This window comes from Lontra canadensis, unplaced genomic scaffold (genome assembly GCF_010015895.1).
Source record: "Lontra canadensis isolate GAN:19392208 unplaced genomic scaffold, GSC_riverotter_1.0 scaffold56, whole genome shotgun sequence".
In the NCBI taxonomy this organism is placed as follows: Eukaryota; Metazoa; Chordata; class Mammalia; order Carnivora; family Mustelidae; genus Lontra; species Lontra canadensis.
The window spans coordinates 5,171,154-5,192,051 of NW_022631050.1; the positions used below are offsets into that span (position 1 = coordinate 5,171,154).

Below are 20,898 nucleotides of genomic sequence, written 5' to 3' on the forward strand. Positions count from 1 at the left end.
AAAATAAAATTTTCCTTGTTCAAACTACTGACATGGTTTTTGTGTCTCTTCTGGACCCTGGCTGATTATAATGTTCCTAGGCTCAAGAATCAGAATGCCTGGGTTCAAATTCTGGCTCTCATCCTACCTAATTCCGTAATTTCTCTTCCTCTTCTCTAAAATGGGTAAACATTACTTCTCTCACAAAGTTGTTGTGTAAGTGAAATACTTATTTACTTAGCATAGTTTCTGAAATAAAAATGAATGTTCAACAAATGTTAGTAGCTATTATTACTCGTCATCTACTGAACACAGAAGAGGGCAGCAACCCATTACCGCTCCATATACTGAATACTTTTTCATATTCTCCCTTACTATGGACAATTAGATACCACAGGTAAAATCTCTACCCATGACTTTTTAATTTATTTATCCCAAGACATTTAGCTAATCAGCTGTTCAAGGTATAAGTGGAACAAAAAGCAATTAGTAACTTCTAAGATTTTACATTCTAGGAGTTTGTTTACAAATTCAGGGTTCACAACCTCACAATGAGAAATAAACTACAGCTTGCTCATTTCACTTATCCATGTTAAATATTAAAGCATAGTAATTTATTTTAATATAATGAAACCTCCTTAGAAACAAATGATAAAAGCATAATGCAAATGGAATAGGCTAAACTACACAGAAACCTTGACAAACCCAGGAAAGTATACAACATGGGAAGAAGCTAGCAAACTACCCCATTTCTCTTTACACCAATGTTTATAGGCTGGTAAATTTAAACACTGATATTTACAAATTCATAACACAATTCATTTCCACAGTTAATTCTCATAGTAATGTACCTATAATTTCCTGTGGTGATTACAGACTCACCCTAACTCTGTCATTCCGTCCATGAACTCTTGTTTGGAGAACTCGCACTGTGTTGCTGCTCTGAACTTCCATGCAATGATCAACACACTGATGCTGGCGGGATCGAGTGCCAGGTCATCACAGAATTGCTGTATACCATCTATTCCAATTTTATTTTCATCTTGAGGATCTTTAAAAATAACAGTGCAATATTAAATTAGTGCCATACTTTATTATGCTATGCTTAAAACTGACAAAGTAATGCTCTATATTCCATTTTTAAAATGTTCATAATGGATCAGAGATATGAAATGGTAATACTCTAACATATTTTCCCACTATAATATTTTTAAAAATTATTTTTACTAACAAATAATGTATTATTTGCCCCAGGAGTATAGGTCTGTGAATCATCAGGTTTACACATTCCACAGCACTCACCAAAGCACATACCCTCCCCAATGTCCATAACCCAACCATCCTCTCCCTATCCCTTCACCCCAGCAACCCTGTTTGTTTTGCGAGATTAGGAGTCTCTTATGGTTTGTCTCCCGCCCGATCTCTTCTTGTTTAATTTTTCCTTCCCTACCCCCACAAACCCCACCCTGCCTCTCAAATTCCTCATATCAAAGAGATCTACAATAACTGTCTTTCTCTGATTGACTTATTTCGCTCAGCATAATACCCTCTAGTTCCATCCACATCGTTGTAAATGGCAAGATTTCATTTCTTTTGATGGCTGCATAGTATTCCATTGTGTATATATACCACATCTTCTTTATCCATTCATCTGTTGATGGACATCTAGGTTCTTTCCATAGTTTGGCTATCGTGGACATTGCTATATAAACATTTGGGTGCACATGCCCCTTCGGATCATTACATTTGTATCTTTAGGGTAAATACCCAGTTCCCACTATAATATTTAAAGCCATTTTGTCCCTGAAATGGCATTCTTGAGATGAACAGGAAGATTTGGGGGGGGGGGGGCCACTTGATTTTTAAGTTTTATTTATTCATGTGAAAAATGTCCCATACTCGTACACACTCAGAAAATCAGACATTCCTATACCAAAAAAAGGATTTTTTTCTGAACATATGTATAGAATTTGTTTTCTTACAGCAAAGTTCATTTTATAATGGCAATCATTTCTTAATATCAGAAAAACTATAAACTCTGAAATTCAATCCCAATCTCAACAATATAAACATCTGCTGTTCAAATTAAAGAAAAAAAACCCAACTATCAATATATTTACTGATCAGATGGCAAAAATTTAAAGTAATGACAAATACAAGAAGAGCCACTCATACAATGCACTGTTGTAGGTGATTTGCTAATATCTCTAAAAATAAAAAATAGGTGTATCTTTCGGCTTCTGGGCATAAGTTAAGCATAAAATGTAATCCCACTTTAGGAAAATTTTTGAAAGAAAGTATATATACTTCTGCATAAACATAAAAGATATGGAAGGATCCAGACCAGGCTATCAAATATTGGTTCCCTCAGGAGAATAAAGAGGGAGAAGCTATCTACTTCTTTATTCATCTGTTATATGTTGTTTAACTTTTTTAAAGTATTATTTCATAATTCTTTAAAGGTTGTTAAAATTATTTCTTAAAATTGGTTCAGCAGAATTTTATGAAAATGAGGGGAAAAATCCAGGCCCCCAGTGACTATTCTAAAACTGGATCTTGGGGGAAAAAAGAGGGTGGGGAGGATAAGGGAGGAAGAAATAAAGAGGCTAAGAAGAAATTTTAGTGAAAAGAGGGAAAGAATTTCTCTCAGATCTCTTGAAGTAATTCTAAGATCTACAGAGCTCTGTTGGACACATTCACCCAATTTATGTTCTATGTATGCCTGATATCTCATAAGCATATAACTGGAAAACCTGGTTCAAAATATTTAAAGTCACAAGCACTCACCTTTGTATCTATTGTATAGTTGTTCTAACTTCTTCCTGTCCAATGATCCTTTTACACTCTCTCGTATATAAAGTTCAGGATTTTGGAAAAAATTGTCTGTTGCAACATCTAACTTCCAGTCATTTTGAGACAAACAACTTACTGCTGTTTTTTCACTAGATTGTGTGAAGATCATAAACTGACGAACTTTATCCTTCTGCGATGATTTCAACTTGTTCTATTGAAACCAAAAAATAAATTGAAACTCTACATAAAATCAGATGACTATATCTACATGGCTAACTAATCACTCTTATCAATACTTTTTCCTCATAAAATATTAAAATATTTCAAGTCAAGCCTTATTTTTTATCTATTAACCAGATAGACAATTTTTTAATGTAAAGCACAAAGTTTGGTATTATTTTACAGAAGAAATTAAAAGGCGAAGGAAATTCAACCACCCTGCTCTTCTCTTAAAAGTGGATCCTGAGTGCATATATAAAGGTTCTAGAAAGGGAAATACAGCTATTTTCAAAACCTTGACCAACCACAAAGCTCTAAAGGGATGCATAAGGGGTGGTCGTGAAGAAGTGACATTATCTAGCCAGCCAGAGTCAATGACTCCAGAGAACAATGAAATTAACAGGTGTTACTTGCAGTCTTAAAACCTTTTATAACGGATATAGGGTACAATTCTCCCAACCCCACCCCTTGTTTTCTTGCTGTTTTTACCAAATGTGAAAAAGAAATAGGAGTACCCTACATTTCTCCTGATGGTGTTCAGAAACCAAGTTAATTATCAGAAGAATTTCCCCATACTTGCATTCAAATAGAAAGCAGTGCAATATGAACAAATACCCTGGATCCTTCCAACAAAGGTAATTTTAATAGATTTCTTCTTTCTTTCCCCTGAAAGAATCACCTCTTTCCCTTGGCCCAAGCCTAGCAGAGGCTCTCCCCAAACAGGCTCTCTGCTGTAATAACCTCTTCTTATTTGCCTTATGCTAACACAGATTCCTTTCTCATCTGACCTGAACCCTGTGCAAAATTAAGAAGGGCAAATAGGCCCTTTACTCTCCCAGTATCAAGGACCATGTTTCTCCCTCTCCTTCCACCCAAAGTGATCTCCTGTGCAATTTTAACCTCCCCATTATTATTCTTCCCCTACCAAGTCCTATAACCATCTCTCAGCAAAGTACGTGAGTTCTTGCTGAGCTACTACTTCAAGGGGGAAAAAAGCACATGAGTAAGGCACACATTAATAGACAGAGTTCCATGGATTAAGCAACACATCTGAGAATCCCAGCCTCTTTGATCTAGCCCAAACTGACAGATCACAAACCTCAATCCCGATTGTACAGATGAGAAGAGACCCAGAAAGTTAAGGAATTTGTTCAAAAATCACCAGGTTATTATTAGTAGAAATGGAACAGGAAGAGAAAGATCTCATTAATCTGAGTCTTCGTAATATTTCCACAAACCACACTACGTACTGTACACAGTTATGAGCCTTTTGAGATTTTCAAGAAAAAGACTACCAAAAATATAAATATTTCCACCTTAGTGCAGAATAAAAATAAGAACATGCAAAATCAAATATGAAAACTAAATCTATCTCTTACAATATGAAAAATGTTTATGCCCTAGAGTCTGATTTGTCAGCCACACTCCTCTCTCTGTAAATATGTTATTGTTTAGGATTACAGATTAAAATCTCAACCTCTGTTCTCATTAAAATAAAGAAACTACAAACTCACAAACCTTGTGCTACCTCACTAATAACTCTATCACCTCTGGAAACCAGATAACTCATACCACATTACACAACACATCTCTCAGATGTCTAGGATTCTTCCCTTTTGAAAAGTATCTTCTCATATGAATCACAATGAAATCAAATGCCAATGAAGATACCCACCTTATTTTAATATACTGTTTAACTGAAAGGAAGCCACTTTGATTTCAACTTGTATTAGGAAATATTTTTAAAATTAGTATACCTTTTTCCCTTGAGAGAGATTGTCTACTGATATACATTTTAATTTTTCTTTGAAGAATAGAGAAGTATCTGATGGTCACTATGATCACCAGTGACTATTGTATAAGGCTGTAAAGTGTTGGGAGATTAGTCTGAAGTATACCAACTACAGGCTACATCCTGGAAATTACTTTTTTTTTTTTTTAAGATTTTATTTATTTATTTGACAGAGAGAGATCACAAGTAGGCAGAGGCAGGCAGAGAGAGAGAGGAGGAAGCAGGCTCCCCCCTAATAAGCAGAAAGCCAGATGGCGGGGCTCGATCCCAGGACCCTGGGATCATGACCTGAGCCGAAGGCAGAAGTTTTAACCCACTGAGCCACCCAGGCGCCCCTGGAAATTACTTTTTTTAATTAAGCCTAAATTAACTTCTTTGTATTAACTTCTTCCCATTCCCCTAAAGTTGAAGATAGAAAAACAATCAGCATTATTTGGAGTTTCATCATTTAATATTAAATCCAGTGCTCTGTTCCCTGAAACTTGAATCATTTTTGCTGAAAAGAGGAAGGAAAAATATAGCTTAAGTCACTTATGCAAGCCAAAAGAACGGTTCAGTCTATAATGACTTCTTGTCACAGTGCCAGATATAAGAAAACTGGGGAACAAAGATAAAAATCATCCTACCCACACAAATTAGTAACAAAATTATACAAATGAATAATTTATCTTATTTGAAAAAGGTATATATAATAAACAATGTCTTTGTATATATAAATTAAACTGTTTTAACTGGTTAAAGTTTCCAGTATATAGGGCAATATCAATATATTTTGAGGAAAGGGCTGCAGCTACCCACTTCCAACACCATAAAGGTTAATGAGTGAAACCTGGCACAGAACTGATAGGATGGGTTTCTGCTAGGCCAAGAAGTAATAAGCAATCCCATTCTTACAAAGTCTGGTTAAGTGCCCTCCCCTTTTTGTACTTATAATGCACTCTTACCATTTTTCTGTCAGCTCTCTGTCCCTGTCTAGGGACAGAGCCATGTGCTCCCCTACTAGGGAGGATATACTCAATTCTATAGTCTCAAAGTCTGTCCTAGAATAAAGCTGGAATATACTACATACAGTTTGCCCCTTCCCCAAGTTCTCTAGGAGACCTCTAACACTCCCACCCTCTTTTCCCAGGCTACATGGCGACATCAGGCAAGGTTTTCTGATTTTAAGAGCATGGCATTAAAGGTTTAAATTTCTATCAACTTAAGGAAGAGAAAAACGGTATCTAGCCAGCAAAAAATTATTTACAGGGGATGAGAGGGTGGATAGAAAACTAAAGTACAAGACAAAAACAGATGGATTTTCTCTATTTCTACTACAAACACAGTGGGGATCTTCCTGAGAGCAAAAACATGTAACAACTACAATGATTCAGCACTCAAATAAGTATATGTCATTTACTTTGTTTTAGTTTGTTCCTTTTAATCTTATTTAAATCAATCATTATATAAATCATTAAATAAGATAATACAGTCTTCAGTACTCAAATGTGCTATCAAATTTTCAAGGAAATTCAGTACTGAAATATGCAAAATGTATAAAATACAGAATATATTCTGGTTATTTTTAATTCTAGCAAAAAAGGGGGGAACAAGAGGTAAGGGGAGAGAGGAAGAATAGGAGAGTGAGAGGAAGGGAAAAAAGGAGAGAAGTGTTATCTTTTGTAACAGAAAGCTAATTAAAATTGTATGCAGTCACCAAAGTTAGAGATACTATAATAATTTTGGACAGTAAAAAACACTTATTTGTTCACCTTTCCAAAATAAAAAATCCAGTTAACAACATGTATTGTTCAATACTTAAGTCTAACATGTCTGCAACTTTTTTTCATTCAAGAAATTCATGAATCACATTTAAAATAATAGTTTAAGGGGCTCCTGGGTGGCGTAGTCAGTTAAGCGTCAGCCTTTGGCTCAAAACATGATAAGGGTCCTGGGATTGGCTCCCAGCATCAGAGCCCAGCATCTCCCTCCCTGCTCAGTGGGGAGTCTGCTTCTCCCTCTGCCCCTCCCCCCACCAGTCCTTTCTCTCTCACTTTCTCTTTTTAAAAATTATAAAAAAGTAAAATAGTTTATCTGGGAAAAAAATGCTTTGGATGTAGCCAAGTATCATATAGTCAAGTACATTTTACCACTGAACCTATAAAGTCTTTATGATAGAAGAATGGGGACTTAGAAAGGCTTGGGATGCCTGTATGGCTCAGTTGGTTGGGTGTCTGCCTTGGGCTCCAGTCACGATCCAGTCCTGCGTTTGGCGCCTTACTCAGGAGGGAGCCTGTGTCTCCCCCATCCTTTGCCTGCTGCTCCCCCTGTTTGTGTTTTCTGACAAATAAAATCTTTAAAAAAAAAAAAAAAAAAAAAAAAAAAGAACAGGGACTTAGGCTCTACAATAATGATCATAATGTTAAGAAATTCCTTTTAAGTATTACCCTCCAGAAAAATAATGAACATGGAAAATTATTTCCTAGTCAACTAAGTCCTAATAATTCCAAAATGGAAATAATTTTAAAGGGCATTTTGAAATGCATTTTTAAAGCAAAAAATTAAAGATACATAATTTCTATTATTCTGAATTTTCATCATCTCACCGTTAAATTTCAAATACAGCGTGAACGCAAAAAAGAAAAAAGACAGAGAGATACTAAGGTCTTTACACTTTTAAAAGAATTAATTTTCTAACTTAATTCTAGTTCTCTCAGGATTTGATGAATCTAGCTCACAAAAGGCAGTTTAAAAATCAAAATACTGTAGTGATCACCCATAATACTCACTAAATGCTCTGTATATTGAATCTCCTGTGTTTACCAATGATTAACAGTTTAACTTTACCTGAAACTTAGAAGAGCTAGTTTAAGTCCAGAAAAATCACACTTTCCATATATGATACATAGTATTCAGCAGCTATAACCAAACGTTACAATATCCCAAGCCACTCATCCATAAAAGAGTCCTGGTAAGATTACCAGTATGAAGTCAAAGTGGGAAGAAAAATCAATTCAACTAATGAGACTACCCACTCCTAGAGAAGACTTTCACCTAAGGGCAAAGTTCTGCAGGAAATCTAGACTAAGAATCTAGGTAGAAGTTAGAAATCCTCTTCTCTTCTACCTGTACAGAGAGGTAGTATATGATTAGTGTAGACTCTCAAACCAGACTGGCAGGATTTTAATCCCACCTATGCCTCTTAATTGCTGTGTGACTTTGGGAAAATTACTTAATCTCTGTGTGCTTCAATTTCCTCATCTATAAACAGGGTGTGAGGTTACACGAATTAATTCAGGTTAAACTCTTAGAACTGTACCTAGCACAGAGTAAGGCCTCCTTTCAAGTTCATGAAGGAAAGAATACTCCAGAGGAAAAAAAATATTTATGCAAATGATAGAATAATCATAACCAGAAAACTAGCAGCTAACATTTGAGCTCCTACTGTGTGCCAGCACTACACTAGATATTTAATTATTAACAATCATACAAGGTGGTTATCACTGATTCCACTTTACCAATGAGAAAACCAAGCCTCAGAGCTCAATTTATCTAAAGATAGACTTATACAAAAAGTAGCAGAGCTAGGAAAGAAACCCTGGTGCCTGGCTTCAGGGCATGCAGTCTTTCCATTTATTCCATATTGTCATCAAGTGAAAGAGAAAACAGAAAGGGCAAAAGTGCAACCACTGACTAATTATGTGTGAACTGGAGGGAGGAGGGGAATTGTGAGCAATATTTCTTCACCTATTTTTACAGAAAAGTTAAGTGATCAATTGACCTTTCCCCAATCTCATGTAAACAATCTACATTCTGACTAATAACTGTCCATTAAGCATTCCCTCACGACCTAAATAAAAGGCTAATTTAGGGATGAAATGTCCTTTTTAGGGTTTTTGGGAGGAAGTGGAGGGGAGAAGAGGGAGATGGGTCATTTTTTAAGAAAAGTAATTCAACAGGAAGAAAAATGTGTTTATTGTCATGTCATCGTCTATTTTTAGAGCTGTCCACAATCTATATCTTTAAATGTAGAGATGGAAAACTGCAGGGTACTCAAAGTCAGTATTTCCTTCTCCAATGAGAAGGCTTGAAACCCAGAGAAAATAATAACACGTGTAGGTTATGCCCCCAAAATATAAACAAACATGTACGATTTCAAATATTAAGCAAAACAAAAACACTCAGTATTATTTTAAATTATAATCTGCAGGTTAGAATAATTATTTATGGTTAGGCCTGTGCCTCTTAACTTTCTTCCATAAACTTCCTGTACTTACAATGACCAACTCTTCTTTAAGATGTGTTGTACTAACACTAAATTGAATGTGCATTTATACAATTATTGTAGTCAATGAAGTTTTATATAATAGCAATTCATCTGAAAAAAATATTACAGAAAGTATACTTGTAAGATTCAAACTGGTTTTGTATGTTCCTCAGTTTTGTTTGGTTCAGTATGATTTTCCTCATAGTTTTTAAAAAAGTATCCCAGGGTGCCTGGTTGGCTCAATCAGTAGAGCAGGAGACTCTTGACCTCAGGTTTATGAGTTCAAGTCCCACGGTGGGTATGGTGCCTACTTAAAAAATTTTAAAAAGTGTTTTTAATATTTTAATAAAAGTACTGTTGACAGAAATTTAAAGGATTTTCTTCTCCTCACCCTAAGAATTACTAGATATCCAAAAGATGACTTCCACTATAAACAGAATATAATGTTTTGATTTCAGCAAGACTGTTCTATTAAAAAGTTATTTTTACTAAATCCTGATTATCTATAATAGAACAGAAATAACCTCCTTAAAATACTTCTGTTAGCCAACATATTTCAATTGGCTCCCCCAAACTAATTTCTGAACTTCTAACAATCAGTCAAGGTAGCTAATTTAAACTTGCTCTCCTCTCCATAAACATCTTCTCTAAAGAAATCTAGAATTAACAAAAAGATTACTCAGGTGAAAACAAAACAAAAAGAATTAAATGACATTTTAAGAGTTTCATAGTTAAATAACTTATAATGATGACTAATATTCAAGAGTCATGTGATATTTATTTCATAAATAAATGATCCTTGAAAAATGAAATCTCCTAATTCTAAGATCTGGTATCTATTCAGATCCTAATTCCAAAAATTTTAGAATCCTATGAATAATAAATAAGCACTCTAAATGTTTACTGAAATGAAAATATCCTAATATAACAAAGATATGGGCCATGAACTTCAGCAATTTATCTCTGTTGCTGAACACCATGTTGTGTCGAAGGATTCACAAGTGTAATGCAAAAGAATTCTTTAGAAAAGAACTTTTTTTTTTTAAGATTTTATTTATTTGATAGACAGGGATCACAAGTAGGCAGGGAAGCAGGCAGAGAGAGAGGGGGAAGCAGGCTCCCCGCTGAGCAGAGAGCCTGACGTGGGGCTCGATCCCAGGACCCAGGGATCATGACCCGAGCCGAAGAAGGCAGAGGCTTTAACCCACTGAACCACCCAGGCACCCCAGAAAAGAACTCTTTAAAAGTAAATCTCTCTTAAAATTTTACAATGCAAACAAGCAGCCAAATCACCATTTGTAATTAGGTACTAATTACATAAAAGGGATTCAACAAAGTGATGAAAAATACTTTAGTGGCATTTTTCTCTGCTGTTTTTGCTTTTTCTTAGGTGGGGTATGTACACCTAAAATGACTAGGTAAACTAGTAAACTAGTCAGCAGGTTATTCAAGAGCTTATTTGTGTCCACAAAGCAACTGAATCCTATCTGGAACTATTTCTCTTCATCAAATGTCATGGCTCATACTATCACAACTTGAACAACACACGCTGAAATTCAAAAAGGAGGTTTCTCACAGATTTTCATTATGCTTGACCCAACCCATAAGACCATAATGGAAACAGCAACTTGACTCAATGAGCTCGGCTTTTTTTTAAGCTTAAAACAAAACAAACCACCACCACCAAGAGAGTTCATTTTACTTTCAACTTTTTTACTGTATGTACTGAGAGAGTTTAAAGTTTTTCAGTTACTTAAATGTTTACATCAGATCATTTCATTTGATACAGAAACAACTAGGTCACTAGGAAATATGTTAACAAAGAAACAAGAGTGAAACTAATAAAAAATTCCACACCTATACTGAAAGAGCACTTGCTGGGTTAAAAAAAAAAAAAAAGGTGGGGGGAGGAGATGGGGACGTAGATAAAGTGTGCTAATCAGAGACCAGGCTTCTAAGTCATGCTCTGCCACATACTAGCTCTTTAACCCTGGTCAAATCATTTAGAACTGCTAAATCCCCATTTCTAGATATGTTAAAAGGACGTAGCAATACCCATGTCAAGACTGAAGATTAATAACAGTTGTAAATTGCCTGACTAGCAGACAGTATGTTCTCAATAAATGTTAATGTCCTTCTTTCTCTTCAGAGGCCCAACTTTCTGCATATAGCTATTAAACTACGTACAAACTACTAGAACATATTCAATAGCAATACATGGAAGAGGTTTTGTTGTTTTTATTAATCAGCATGGTTAGGTAAACTCAATGGTCAACTAGTTTTTAATGAATATTAGAGAGTCATCTCAAACAGAATTGAAAACCCTATATACAGAAGCTGCAAGGTAAAGAAAATTATACTAAGGGTTTTGTTGTTTTTAAAAACTGCTTTAAAAAATTACTGCCTACAGGGGCACCTGGGTGGCTCAGTGGGTTAAGCCTCTGCCTTCAGCTCAGGTCGTGGTCTCGGGGTCCTGGGATAGAGCCCTGCATTGGGCTCTCTGCTCGGCAGAGACCCTTATTTTCCCCCACCTACCCCTGCCTGCCTCTGCCTACTTGTGCACTGTCAAATAAATAAATAATCTTTAAAAAAAATTACTGCTTACAATATTGTAACTGGACACTATAGGAGAACAGAAATAGTCTATCATACCACTCAGAATCCTTCAGTGGCTTCCCATTTCTCTTGGAGTAAAAACCCAGTATCCTTACAATGCCCACCCATACCCACCCATCTCTACTCCTTACCACTCAGATCTCATCGACTCTAATGCCCAAATACCCCTTGCCGCCTTACAGTGCTCCAGCCACACTGGTCTTACTACATTTCTTCATGGCTTAATGCTTCATCTCCTAGTCTGCTCAAAATTCACCTCATCATTGATGCAGACACCATTTTGCAAACCCACTACCACTGTGTCCCCACCCTTCTCCCATTACCCCTCCTTAACACTGTTTTCTCCCACAGCAGTTAATACCTTCTAACATAGTATAAGAATAATATATACTATATTTATTTGTGTCTCCCTACTAAAATGTAGCCCTCACAAGAGGAGGGATTTTCATTTTTTCTGTAAAACACAAAAAATACACACATACACACACACATTCCCAATGCCCAGAACAATGCTTGACACAAAGTGTTTAATAAATAATTGCTGAAATGAATTAAGGCCCTCCTTTAATTTACTTGTGGATATGCAAAAGAATGTGAAATAAGTTCTAAAGAGACAAACTTAAACAGGACTACCTTCATTTGGACTTATAAACTCTGTATTTGCTGAAGGTACGATCTTAAATTTCTAAGTCCACATTTAAAAAAAAGTCATTAAAAGCATTATAATTAACATCATTAGTCATCCTTTTGAAATTTGTTATTAAACATATTCATTAATAACACATGGGTTTTCCTCTTATATGAATACTATAATTCAATATCAAATCCAATTTTCAACAATTTCTCTAGATTCCATCTGAGTTAAGATAACATGTAACACAAATACTGGCAGAAATAGTAAACCAGGAGAAAAAGTTTCAGTTCTGCAACAGTTTTGCAAATTTGAACCTCAAAACCTCCTTGATCCTCAATTTATTCTTCTGTAAAAGGGAAGAGGAATAAAACAGATGATCTCTGGAACAATTTCTGGTCTAAAAATCCTATGCCATGAATATAAAAATTTAGTAGGTTACCTGGTACACACTTTTTACACTTGATGAAATTAAGAGTCAAAATTTTTATCTGAATAGAACTTTAGAAATCATCAAATTCGATCCTGTCATCTTACAAATAAGAAAACAACCCAGAAATGCTGAATACTTTTTAAAAGATTTTCAGGAATAACAGAATATTGTCTAGTTTTGAAGTTATTTTTGGTCCATGTATGTGTCAGGTAGGGCTAACTGAACACTTTTTATACAAAATATTTCAGATATCCTATCATTTAAGCTAGCCTGGAATTAACAATAACATGTCTTCTAGAAATAGGCTGAGTTACACATACTGAGAAATACCAGCCCAAAAATTTTGTCAAGAAACAATTTTAATTTATGATGAGAAACTTAACTAGAAAAATCTATGGCCTAACTTCTATGAGTGCATGGTGACTGAGTTTCTAAACTAACGAGAGCATACCAAGACAATTCTAGTGACATGATCGGAGTTCAGCCACAGAAAGTGTTTTAAATTAGTGATATGTTGCCACTACGGGTATCATTAGATGAGTTATGGCTAAGTTCCAAAACTAGCTAATGTAATATTAACAAAAGGACAGAAGATTACAAGCTCCAATCCAAGCTGAACTCTTGCATGAACCACATAAATCCTGAATTCCTGAGCAGGTGAGGAGCACTATCAAGAGCCAGTCAGAGGATGCTTCTGATTTACAGACTATTACGAACAGAGCACATTTTAGTGCTCTCACAGAGTGTTTACCAGGGAATTACATTTCATTACTTCAAACTTCCTACTTATCTACATGCCAAGAGCCTAAAAAAACTCCAGGAGTAGTGTCTATGACCCTCAAAATACTTTAAAATTTAGAAAATGTTTAGATGCCCTCCTAGATCTTTGAACACAGCAATGTCAATCCAAACATTAACCTGTACTTTACGGCAAGTTTTCTTACAAATACAAATGGCAAATTTTCATGAAACTTACCATGGAATGTATGACAAACCAAACCACATATCCATACATGACACCGAAATTCTGCCAAGTTAGAGGCTGGAGCTAGATAAGTGTTATTCAGCAGAAATAAGCCCAACTAAAAACAAAGATACTGGGGCATTCCCTTAACACAGACACACACATATACCGTCCTCAAAGAGGCCTTTATGTTCCCCATGAGCAAAAGGACAACAATATCATTTTTACTGTCTATTCATACAGTAACCTGCATGGAATTCAACTCATGCTCAAACTATAATGCAAACATCACTTCTGGAAAAAAAGAGAACCCAAGAGAGTCAGGTACAAGATTACCAAAATGTAAACAGATAACTTGACTACACTTTTTCAAGCTACTAAGAAGACTGTTGTTGGGGGGGGGGGGTCCCCCAAAAGAAAAAGAAGAGGGGAATAACTTGACAAACTGTTTTTCAGAAATCACAAATGGTCTTTAACTGGCATAATAAAGCAATTACTCCTCCCATTCCAAGCAAATTAAACATGTGCTCAAAAGGTAGCAAGTCTGTTTCTCCTAATTTTATAAAATGAGAACAGGTTGCACTTCCGTACTCCCTGCCCCCCCCCCCAAGTCCCCCAAGCTCAGCGGTTTCTCATGTTCTGAGCGGAGAGGCGACTATAACCTCCACCAACTGGCCAGTTAAACTCTCATTTTCCAAAGGCATGGGACGCATCAAGAGGTGATGGAGAAAGGAAAAGGGCTAATACCCAACCCCAAGCGAACAGCCTGGAGACTTGAGGGGTGTTGGAACCGTAGAGGAGGAGGGAGAGGAGCACCGGGAAAGTCTTTCCTTCTCGCCGGCTGGGCGGAGGTGGAAGCCCCGGCTCCGGGGCGGGGGGAGGTTCCTCACCCGGAACCCCGGACCCCGGTCCCCGGCCAGACACAATGGAGCCGGCGAGGGGGCCCGGCAGGGGCAGGGCCGTTGCCCCATCCCCTCCCCCGCCCCAACGCCTCCTCCCCCCGCGCCGGTCCGGCGAGGGGCACCGGGGGCCGCGCCCCGCGCCCCAAACTCCCCAGGGCTCCCGACTAGGCCCAGCTCCGCTCCGCCTCCTCGGCTCTCGCGTAGCGGCGGCGCCCGGGCGGGAAGGGGCGAAGGAGGAAGGGAGAGGAGGGAAGGAGAGCCCCGCCGGGGAGCGGACGGAGGCCGCGGGCAGAGGCTTGGGGCGGCGGGGTCTCCACGGGGCGGAGGGCGGCGGGGCGGGGGTGCGCAGCTGCGCCGGCCCCCAGCCGGCGGGGCGGGCGGGCGGGCGGCCGCAGTGCCTCACCATGTTGGTGTCCTCCAGGCCTCTCCCCTCCTCCTCCGGCTCCGCAGCGAATGGACGGCGGCGGCGGCGGCGGCTCCTCTCACGGGCTTGCCGGGCTCCCGCTCATGCGCAGTGCGGGGCGGCCCCAGCGCGGCCCGAGGAGGCAGCCCCGGGCCTCGGGGAGGCGGAGGGACTGGGGCGGGCGTCCGGCACCCCGCGTGGGGCTTCCCCTAGGCGCGGGGTCCCCCAGGGCGGGGGGCGCGGGCGGGGGAGGAAGGGGGGCGACGCATGCCCCTCCACGCGCTGACATCCTCCCGTCGCGCTGGTCGGTCTCCGGCGGGGTGGGGGGCCGGGGGACACCCACCTCCGCTTCCTACGCGCTCCTTCCGCCGGAGGACACTGCCGGCTGTGTCTACACCGTTTCGAGGAGGGGACGAGTGGTGGCCAATAACCTGAGCAGCCGAGGGAGATTGGAAGGGATAGGACCGAGGCGCTAGATCCATCCCAAGCCACCCCTCCCCATCAATACCAAAAAAAAAAAAAAAAAAAAAAGAAAGAAAGAAAAGAAGTGAAAACACTTCCACCCTGTGTTTCCTTCTTGGCCCCCCGGGTGCAATATCTGGACTGCATCAGGTCCCCTGTGTGGACATACCAGAGGAGACCTTAATCTAGCCACGTGGGATCCATAATGTCCTTTAGCATGGCACAGGTTCTTCCCAGACCTAAGTGTCCACTGGGAGACCAGTGTGGTGGCCTTGGAGTTCTTGGCCAGGAGTCCTGAGGGGTCAAGGCCCAGCGCATTCAAAAATTGCAGTATCAACACCTACTATTTGCTCTAAATATCCCCTCAGGTCAACCTTACTAGGATAAGTTTTGGGAAGTATTGTGGAATTTTTTTTTTTTTTTTTTTGCTGATGGTTGACGTCAGGCCAGGTGCACCATACAGGCTTGATCTATTCTTGGTTCTAAGTCCGGTGAGGCTGAGGATACCAGGATTCTGAGCTAGGGTTCAGTTGGACAGGAATGTGCTTACAGGGGGTTCAAAACAGTTTGGAGTATGGTCCCTATCCTTAAGAAATTGATTAACCAGTTGGAGAGATGAGACTCTTACCTATGCGAAGGAAATAAGAAAACAGGTAATAAAGCAAACCTAATCAGGAAAATCACATCTAAGACTGAGCCAAGAGTTTGGATGTGTTCCAGAACAGAACCAACTTGAATCAACCTCTTAACCACTATCCTCACCAACACCTTTTTCCCTCCAACACAGGCATAAGCTACCAGATCAACCCTGTAACTTCAGGGCTTTGAAGTTTTTATCAAAGCCACAGAACTTCTTTGGCAACTCCCCAGGGCCACTTAACACTTTCTGGAGCCAGCCATATATCAGGAGTTCCCAGACCTCTACTAAGACAGATCTGTGGCCACCACAGCCCCTTGCTAGGTTCTGGGTAAACAGCTCCTTGAGGGCAGGACAGATCTGCTTTGTGTAGCCAGCCTGAAGCTGGCCCACATCTCTGGAGGTTCTCCAGGAATTCCCCTAGAGTTGACCTGAAATATGAACTAACATCTAGGGTCTTAATGAAAAGGATTCACTGTATCTCTTTCTCCACAGTGTTATATTTAACCAAGGTAATAACTCACAGGTTTTCTTAAGCTCTTTTTCTAATTGCCAGATCCAAAGTACATTTCTCAGTTCTCATTCTACTTGACCTCTCTCCTGCATCTGAACACTTCCTCCTTGAATTTCCTCTCCATCATTTTCCATGATTCCACTTTCTTCTACATTTTCCTCCTTTTTCTATGAATACTCCCCTTTGCTGGCTCAGCTTTCTTTGGCTCTGAAATGGTCCTGAACCATCAATGAATCTCCTCCTGTATACAACCTGCACCGTGTTACACTCATTTCCACAATGTCAGCTGCTACCTTGATCTTGAGGAGTACTGAATCTTGACTTCCAGCTCCTGAGTGGCAGGCCTAAACACTAATTTGTTCCCATCACCATCACAGGCACATCAATTTTGACAAATCCCAAACCTTATCCCAAGCCTGCTTTTCCTCCAGTCTTTTTACCACATCACCCAAACTAGAAGTCCAAGAGTCATGCACAATTCCTTCTACCTCAGCCCCTTAATCTAATCGGTCACCAGGTCTTATCAATTTTAACTTTGACTCTCCACCCTACCCTCCATCCCCCAGCCGAGCCTTGATCATATCTCTTCTCATCAGTAACCTCCTAACTAATCTGGCCTTTACTCATTCCCCATTGCTCCAGACTTATCTTTCTATAATACAAACCCAAATTTGTTCCTTAAAATTCTCTACAGGTCCCATAAACATGAGCCTCATGGGTGTGGCATATGAGGCTCTCTCGCCCTACTCTGTCCACCAACCTTGTCATTTCCTCCCACCTTCCACACAAATACACCTCAAATTTCAGTTTTGATAAGCCAAGTACTCATTTAGGTCTCCTTGCTTTCTCTCCTCCTGCTATCCCTGGTATTGAAGCTGATACTGTTTGAGAGCTTTCCATGTGCCATGCACTGTTCTGTGCCCATGGCACACACTTACAAAATCCTCACTTCAGCCCTATGAACTGTGCCCAGTGATTATGCCCATTCTACAGAGGAGGAAACAGAAGCACAAAATGGTTAAATAACATGCCTAAGTTTCCTTGGCTGGTAAGCCGTAGAGCTGGGATTTTTAAACCCATGTAGTCTGGCTACAGACGATTCTTTTAACCACCACACTGTATTTCTAACCAAGACCTCATACTCAATTCAAAGACCATCTTCTCTGCGGTTATCTCCTGACCTCATTCATTCCCAGATTCCAGCAGTTAAGCATTGTTTTTCTTTCTGCACTTGTGACACCTTATATATGCTTCTATTACATTTAGGACATCGTGACATCACAGGATAATCATCTGCCTGCATGACCACCTCCCCTGCCAGACTGTGTACTCCTCCAGGTCAGAGACCCAGCTGCACACATCTTGGACTTTTCAGTGTCAAAGCAAGTATCTGACATATATGACATAGAATGTGCTGCATGATAATAGATGGGAGATATCTGATGTCTGCCGATTTGCCTTTAGACTATGCCTATGTTTGTTATTGTAAAGGAATGTCTGTCCTCTTTGGCAGATGTATGTTACACCATATGGTCAGATGGTAAATGTAGTAGCAACTGTACCCATTACAGCACTTACAAGCTACAGAACTGAATGTGAAATGGAGAATTATCACTCAGTCATCGTTATTGAGAGAAACATATTTGTTAAAATTGTCCCGATTATTTTTGAAATGGAAAAGTCCCGAAGATAAAGCACAAATTACAATATGTGATCAACTGAGGAATATTCCTTAACATGTTCATGATACTTTTTTGTCATGAGGTTTCAGATATTTAAGTTAAGACTTTGAGTTTTTTTTAAGAGCAGAATTTGCAAAGATTATTTCCTAAGTGACAATCTCAACACAAAATAAGAAATAAGGTGGAACCATCCAGCTGAAATCCGCTATTCTCATTCCCTCTGTATCTATAGACACACACATCTCTATATATAACATATGTGTGTGTATATACACAGAGAAAGTACATGCATACATATATATATTCACTGTGCATTATAGCTACATGGACACATTAATATAGAGTATTTATAGATAGTGTAACTTTTCAAGGTAAAACATGCAACTATTTGAAAATGCATATTGCTTTGGATGCTTAAAAATTCATGTCAAGATAAATATAATCACTGATAAAATTGTTACAGTTCTGTTTAAAGAAACATGTGAAACCAAGGATTCCATACTTTTAAAATCTGTCTTGTAGCAAAGGGAAAGAGCAAAAGTAATCTGAAGAGACAGATTGCTAACATTTCGGGTAGTTCATCTAGCTAAAATTAAGCTTGCAGGGGAACCATGTATACATAGTTACAGTTCAAAGGCACTAGTCTGGGATCCACAGCCACCACCCTCCCACACTTCACTTGGGTGGACTTGATTTTGCCCAACATTTACATAAATGTGCTTATTGAATTCAAGCCCGCCTAGTTATAAATACATAGGAGTAAATGAGACTGACCAATGCAACCTATTTTAGTTTGAGTAAAACGTGGCATTTCAGTCTTATTGATCCAGAATGATAATATTTTAAAGGGTGAAGCAGACAGGACGAGGCCGCAGGGGCAGGGACAGGCCCTAGTGCAGTTGCAAGGAATCTAATGTGAGAGCCAGAGCCCCAAATTAATGCCTAACTCACCGGAGTAGGGGAAGAAATTGAAGCCTTTTGGCTCTCCTTTCTCTAGTAAGAATGAACAGTGTGGCCTGAAGAAATGAATGACTGCCTGGGACTCTTTCCCCCACATTCTGAACTATTTGAATAGAAATCCTTAATCAGGACAAAAGGATAAACCTTAAGGAAACCTTAGAAAAATGAGCACCATTGTCCTCTTCACACAAAAGAGCAAAGAGAAGGGTCTCCTCTAAACAGGAAAAGGGAGTATTCACCAGAACCAGTCTGTCACCTCAAGGTACATGTGGATCTGTTGATTTTAGCTGCTCCACACTCATGGTAGAGGAATGAACTTGCAGTATCAGCTGAGACTGGAGGCCCAGCAATGGGAAACCATTTGAGACCATCACTGATGATGTCACAATGTCCCACATGTCAACCCCATGTGTCAATAATTGACACAATGTCAAGTGTCAATCCTGGACCTCCCCACCCAGTCCCACTTGGCCCCTCCCACATGAGACTTCAGCTCAGCCTACGTGTCTTAGACAGCTCTGGTCAGTTGCAGATAGTAAATTCATTGAAATTGTGAAAGCTAAAATAGTTCTAACAGGTAGTACAGTTGATAGCCCTCCAGAATCCAGAGTGTCCGTCCCTGGATACTTTGGGTATCTTCACTAAGGCATTTGCCACTGATGATGACAGAGAAAATGCCAGTATTAAATCAACAACACCTTGCCTTCCTGTCTTTATTCAGCACATAGTACAGAAGGCATGCAAATTTCTCTGGGACTGGGTATTCTCAATTACAAAATGAGAAGATTGGGTTGAATTGTGGTAAGGTGCAATCAAACCGGAGTTTGTTTGATTCCTTCCTGGTAGACAATTAGGAGCTGTCCTCAGAGATCAGGAAAGTAGAGCTTATCTCCCTCATTCGCTCATCCATTCATTTCTAAGTATATGAAGTACCTAGACTAGCACTGTATGGCAAATATAATACATGCTGTGAATGTGAGGCACATAGGAAATTTTAAATTTTCTAGTGCTGACATTTAGAAGACTGGGAAGAAACAGGCTTACCCTGTTTCATTTTTAATATTTAACCTAAGAGATCCAAAATATCTACATGTACTTAACCTAAGATACTACTGAGAGAGTTTACATTCTTTCTTTCAGAGAAGGTCTTGAAAATCTGATCTGTATTTTATACTTAAAGTACAACTTAATTTGGACTAGTCACATTTCAAGTGTTCTGTTGCCACATATGGTAATGGATACTACATTGGCCAGCATAGGTCCAGTGTCTTGCCTGGAAATAGATAACAAGTGGGAGAAATAAGTACTCTTACTTCCAGGAAATAAATGAAAACCAAATAAATTGGTTATATCTATATATAACCAAGAGTAGGACAAAACTATTTAGAATTGGGGAAGCGAAGGTGGTTCAACTAGAAAAAAAATTGGGTTCAGATTAGCTTACAGCCCTAAGAAAGAGAAAAAAATGATAAAAATCACAAAGAAGCTCCTAATGTAAGGTTATCATTTTGAAAGCAAATCTACAGAAAGAAGCAGTCAGTGAAGCGATCTGCAAGTGAAACCCAAATGGGTTAATACATTGAGAGGAGCCTTCAGGACATTTAGGAGAGGAGACGATTGGGCCGAGATCTTCAGAGAGAAAATGCGTGACATGGCCACCCTCAG

General features: G+C 39.2%; 1 protein-coding gene across 6 annotated transcripts in view; it reads right to left on the bottom strand.

Moving 5' to 3' along the window:
• Window positions 1-19,584, bottom strand: part of DCUN1D1 (defective in cullin neddylation 1 domain containing 1) — a 36,906-nt gene extending 17,322 nt beyond the window's left edge. The window contains exons 1-3 of one of the 6 annotated variants that reach the window (XM_032875441.1): window positions 19,490-19,584; window positions 2,767-2,983; window positions 862-1,030 (exon numbers count right to left, since the gene is read on the bottom strand). In XM_032875441.1, coding sequence (XP_032731332.1) covers window positions 862-1,030; window positions 2,767-2,983; window positions 19,490-19,501 — 398 coding nt within the window. In that variant the 5' untranslated portion in view covers window positions 19,502-19,584. Of the gene's footprint in view, window positions 1-861; window positions 1,031-2,766; window positions 2,984-13,685; window positions 13,707-14,563; window positions 14,585-14,978; window positions 15,121-15,321; window positions 15,342-19,472 lie in introns of those variants that run through there. The other 5 variants (XM_032875443.1, XM_032875445.1, XM_032875442.1 and 2 more) reach the window with 5 other exon arrangements.
• Window positions 19,585-20,898: the final 1,314 nt, after the last annotated feature.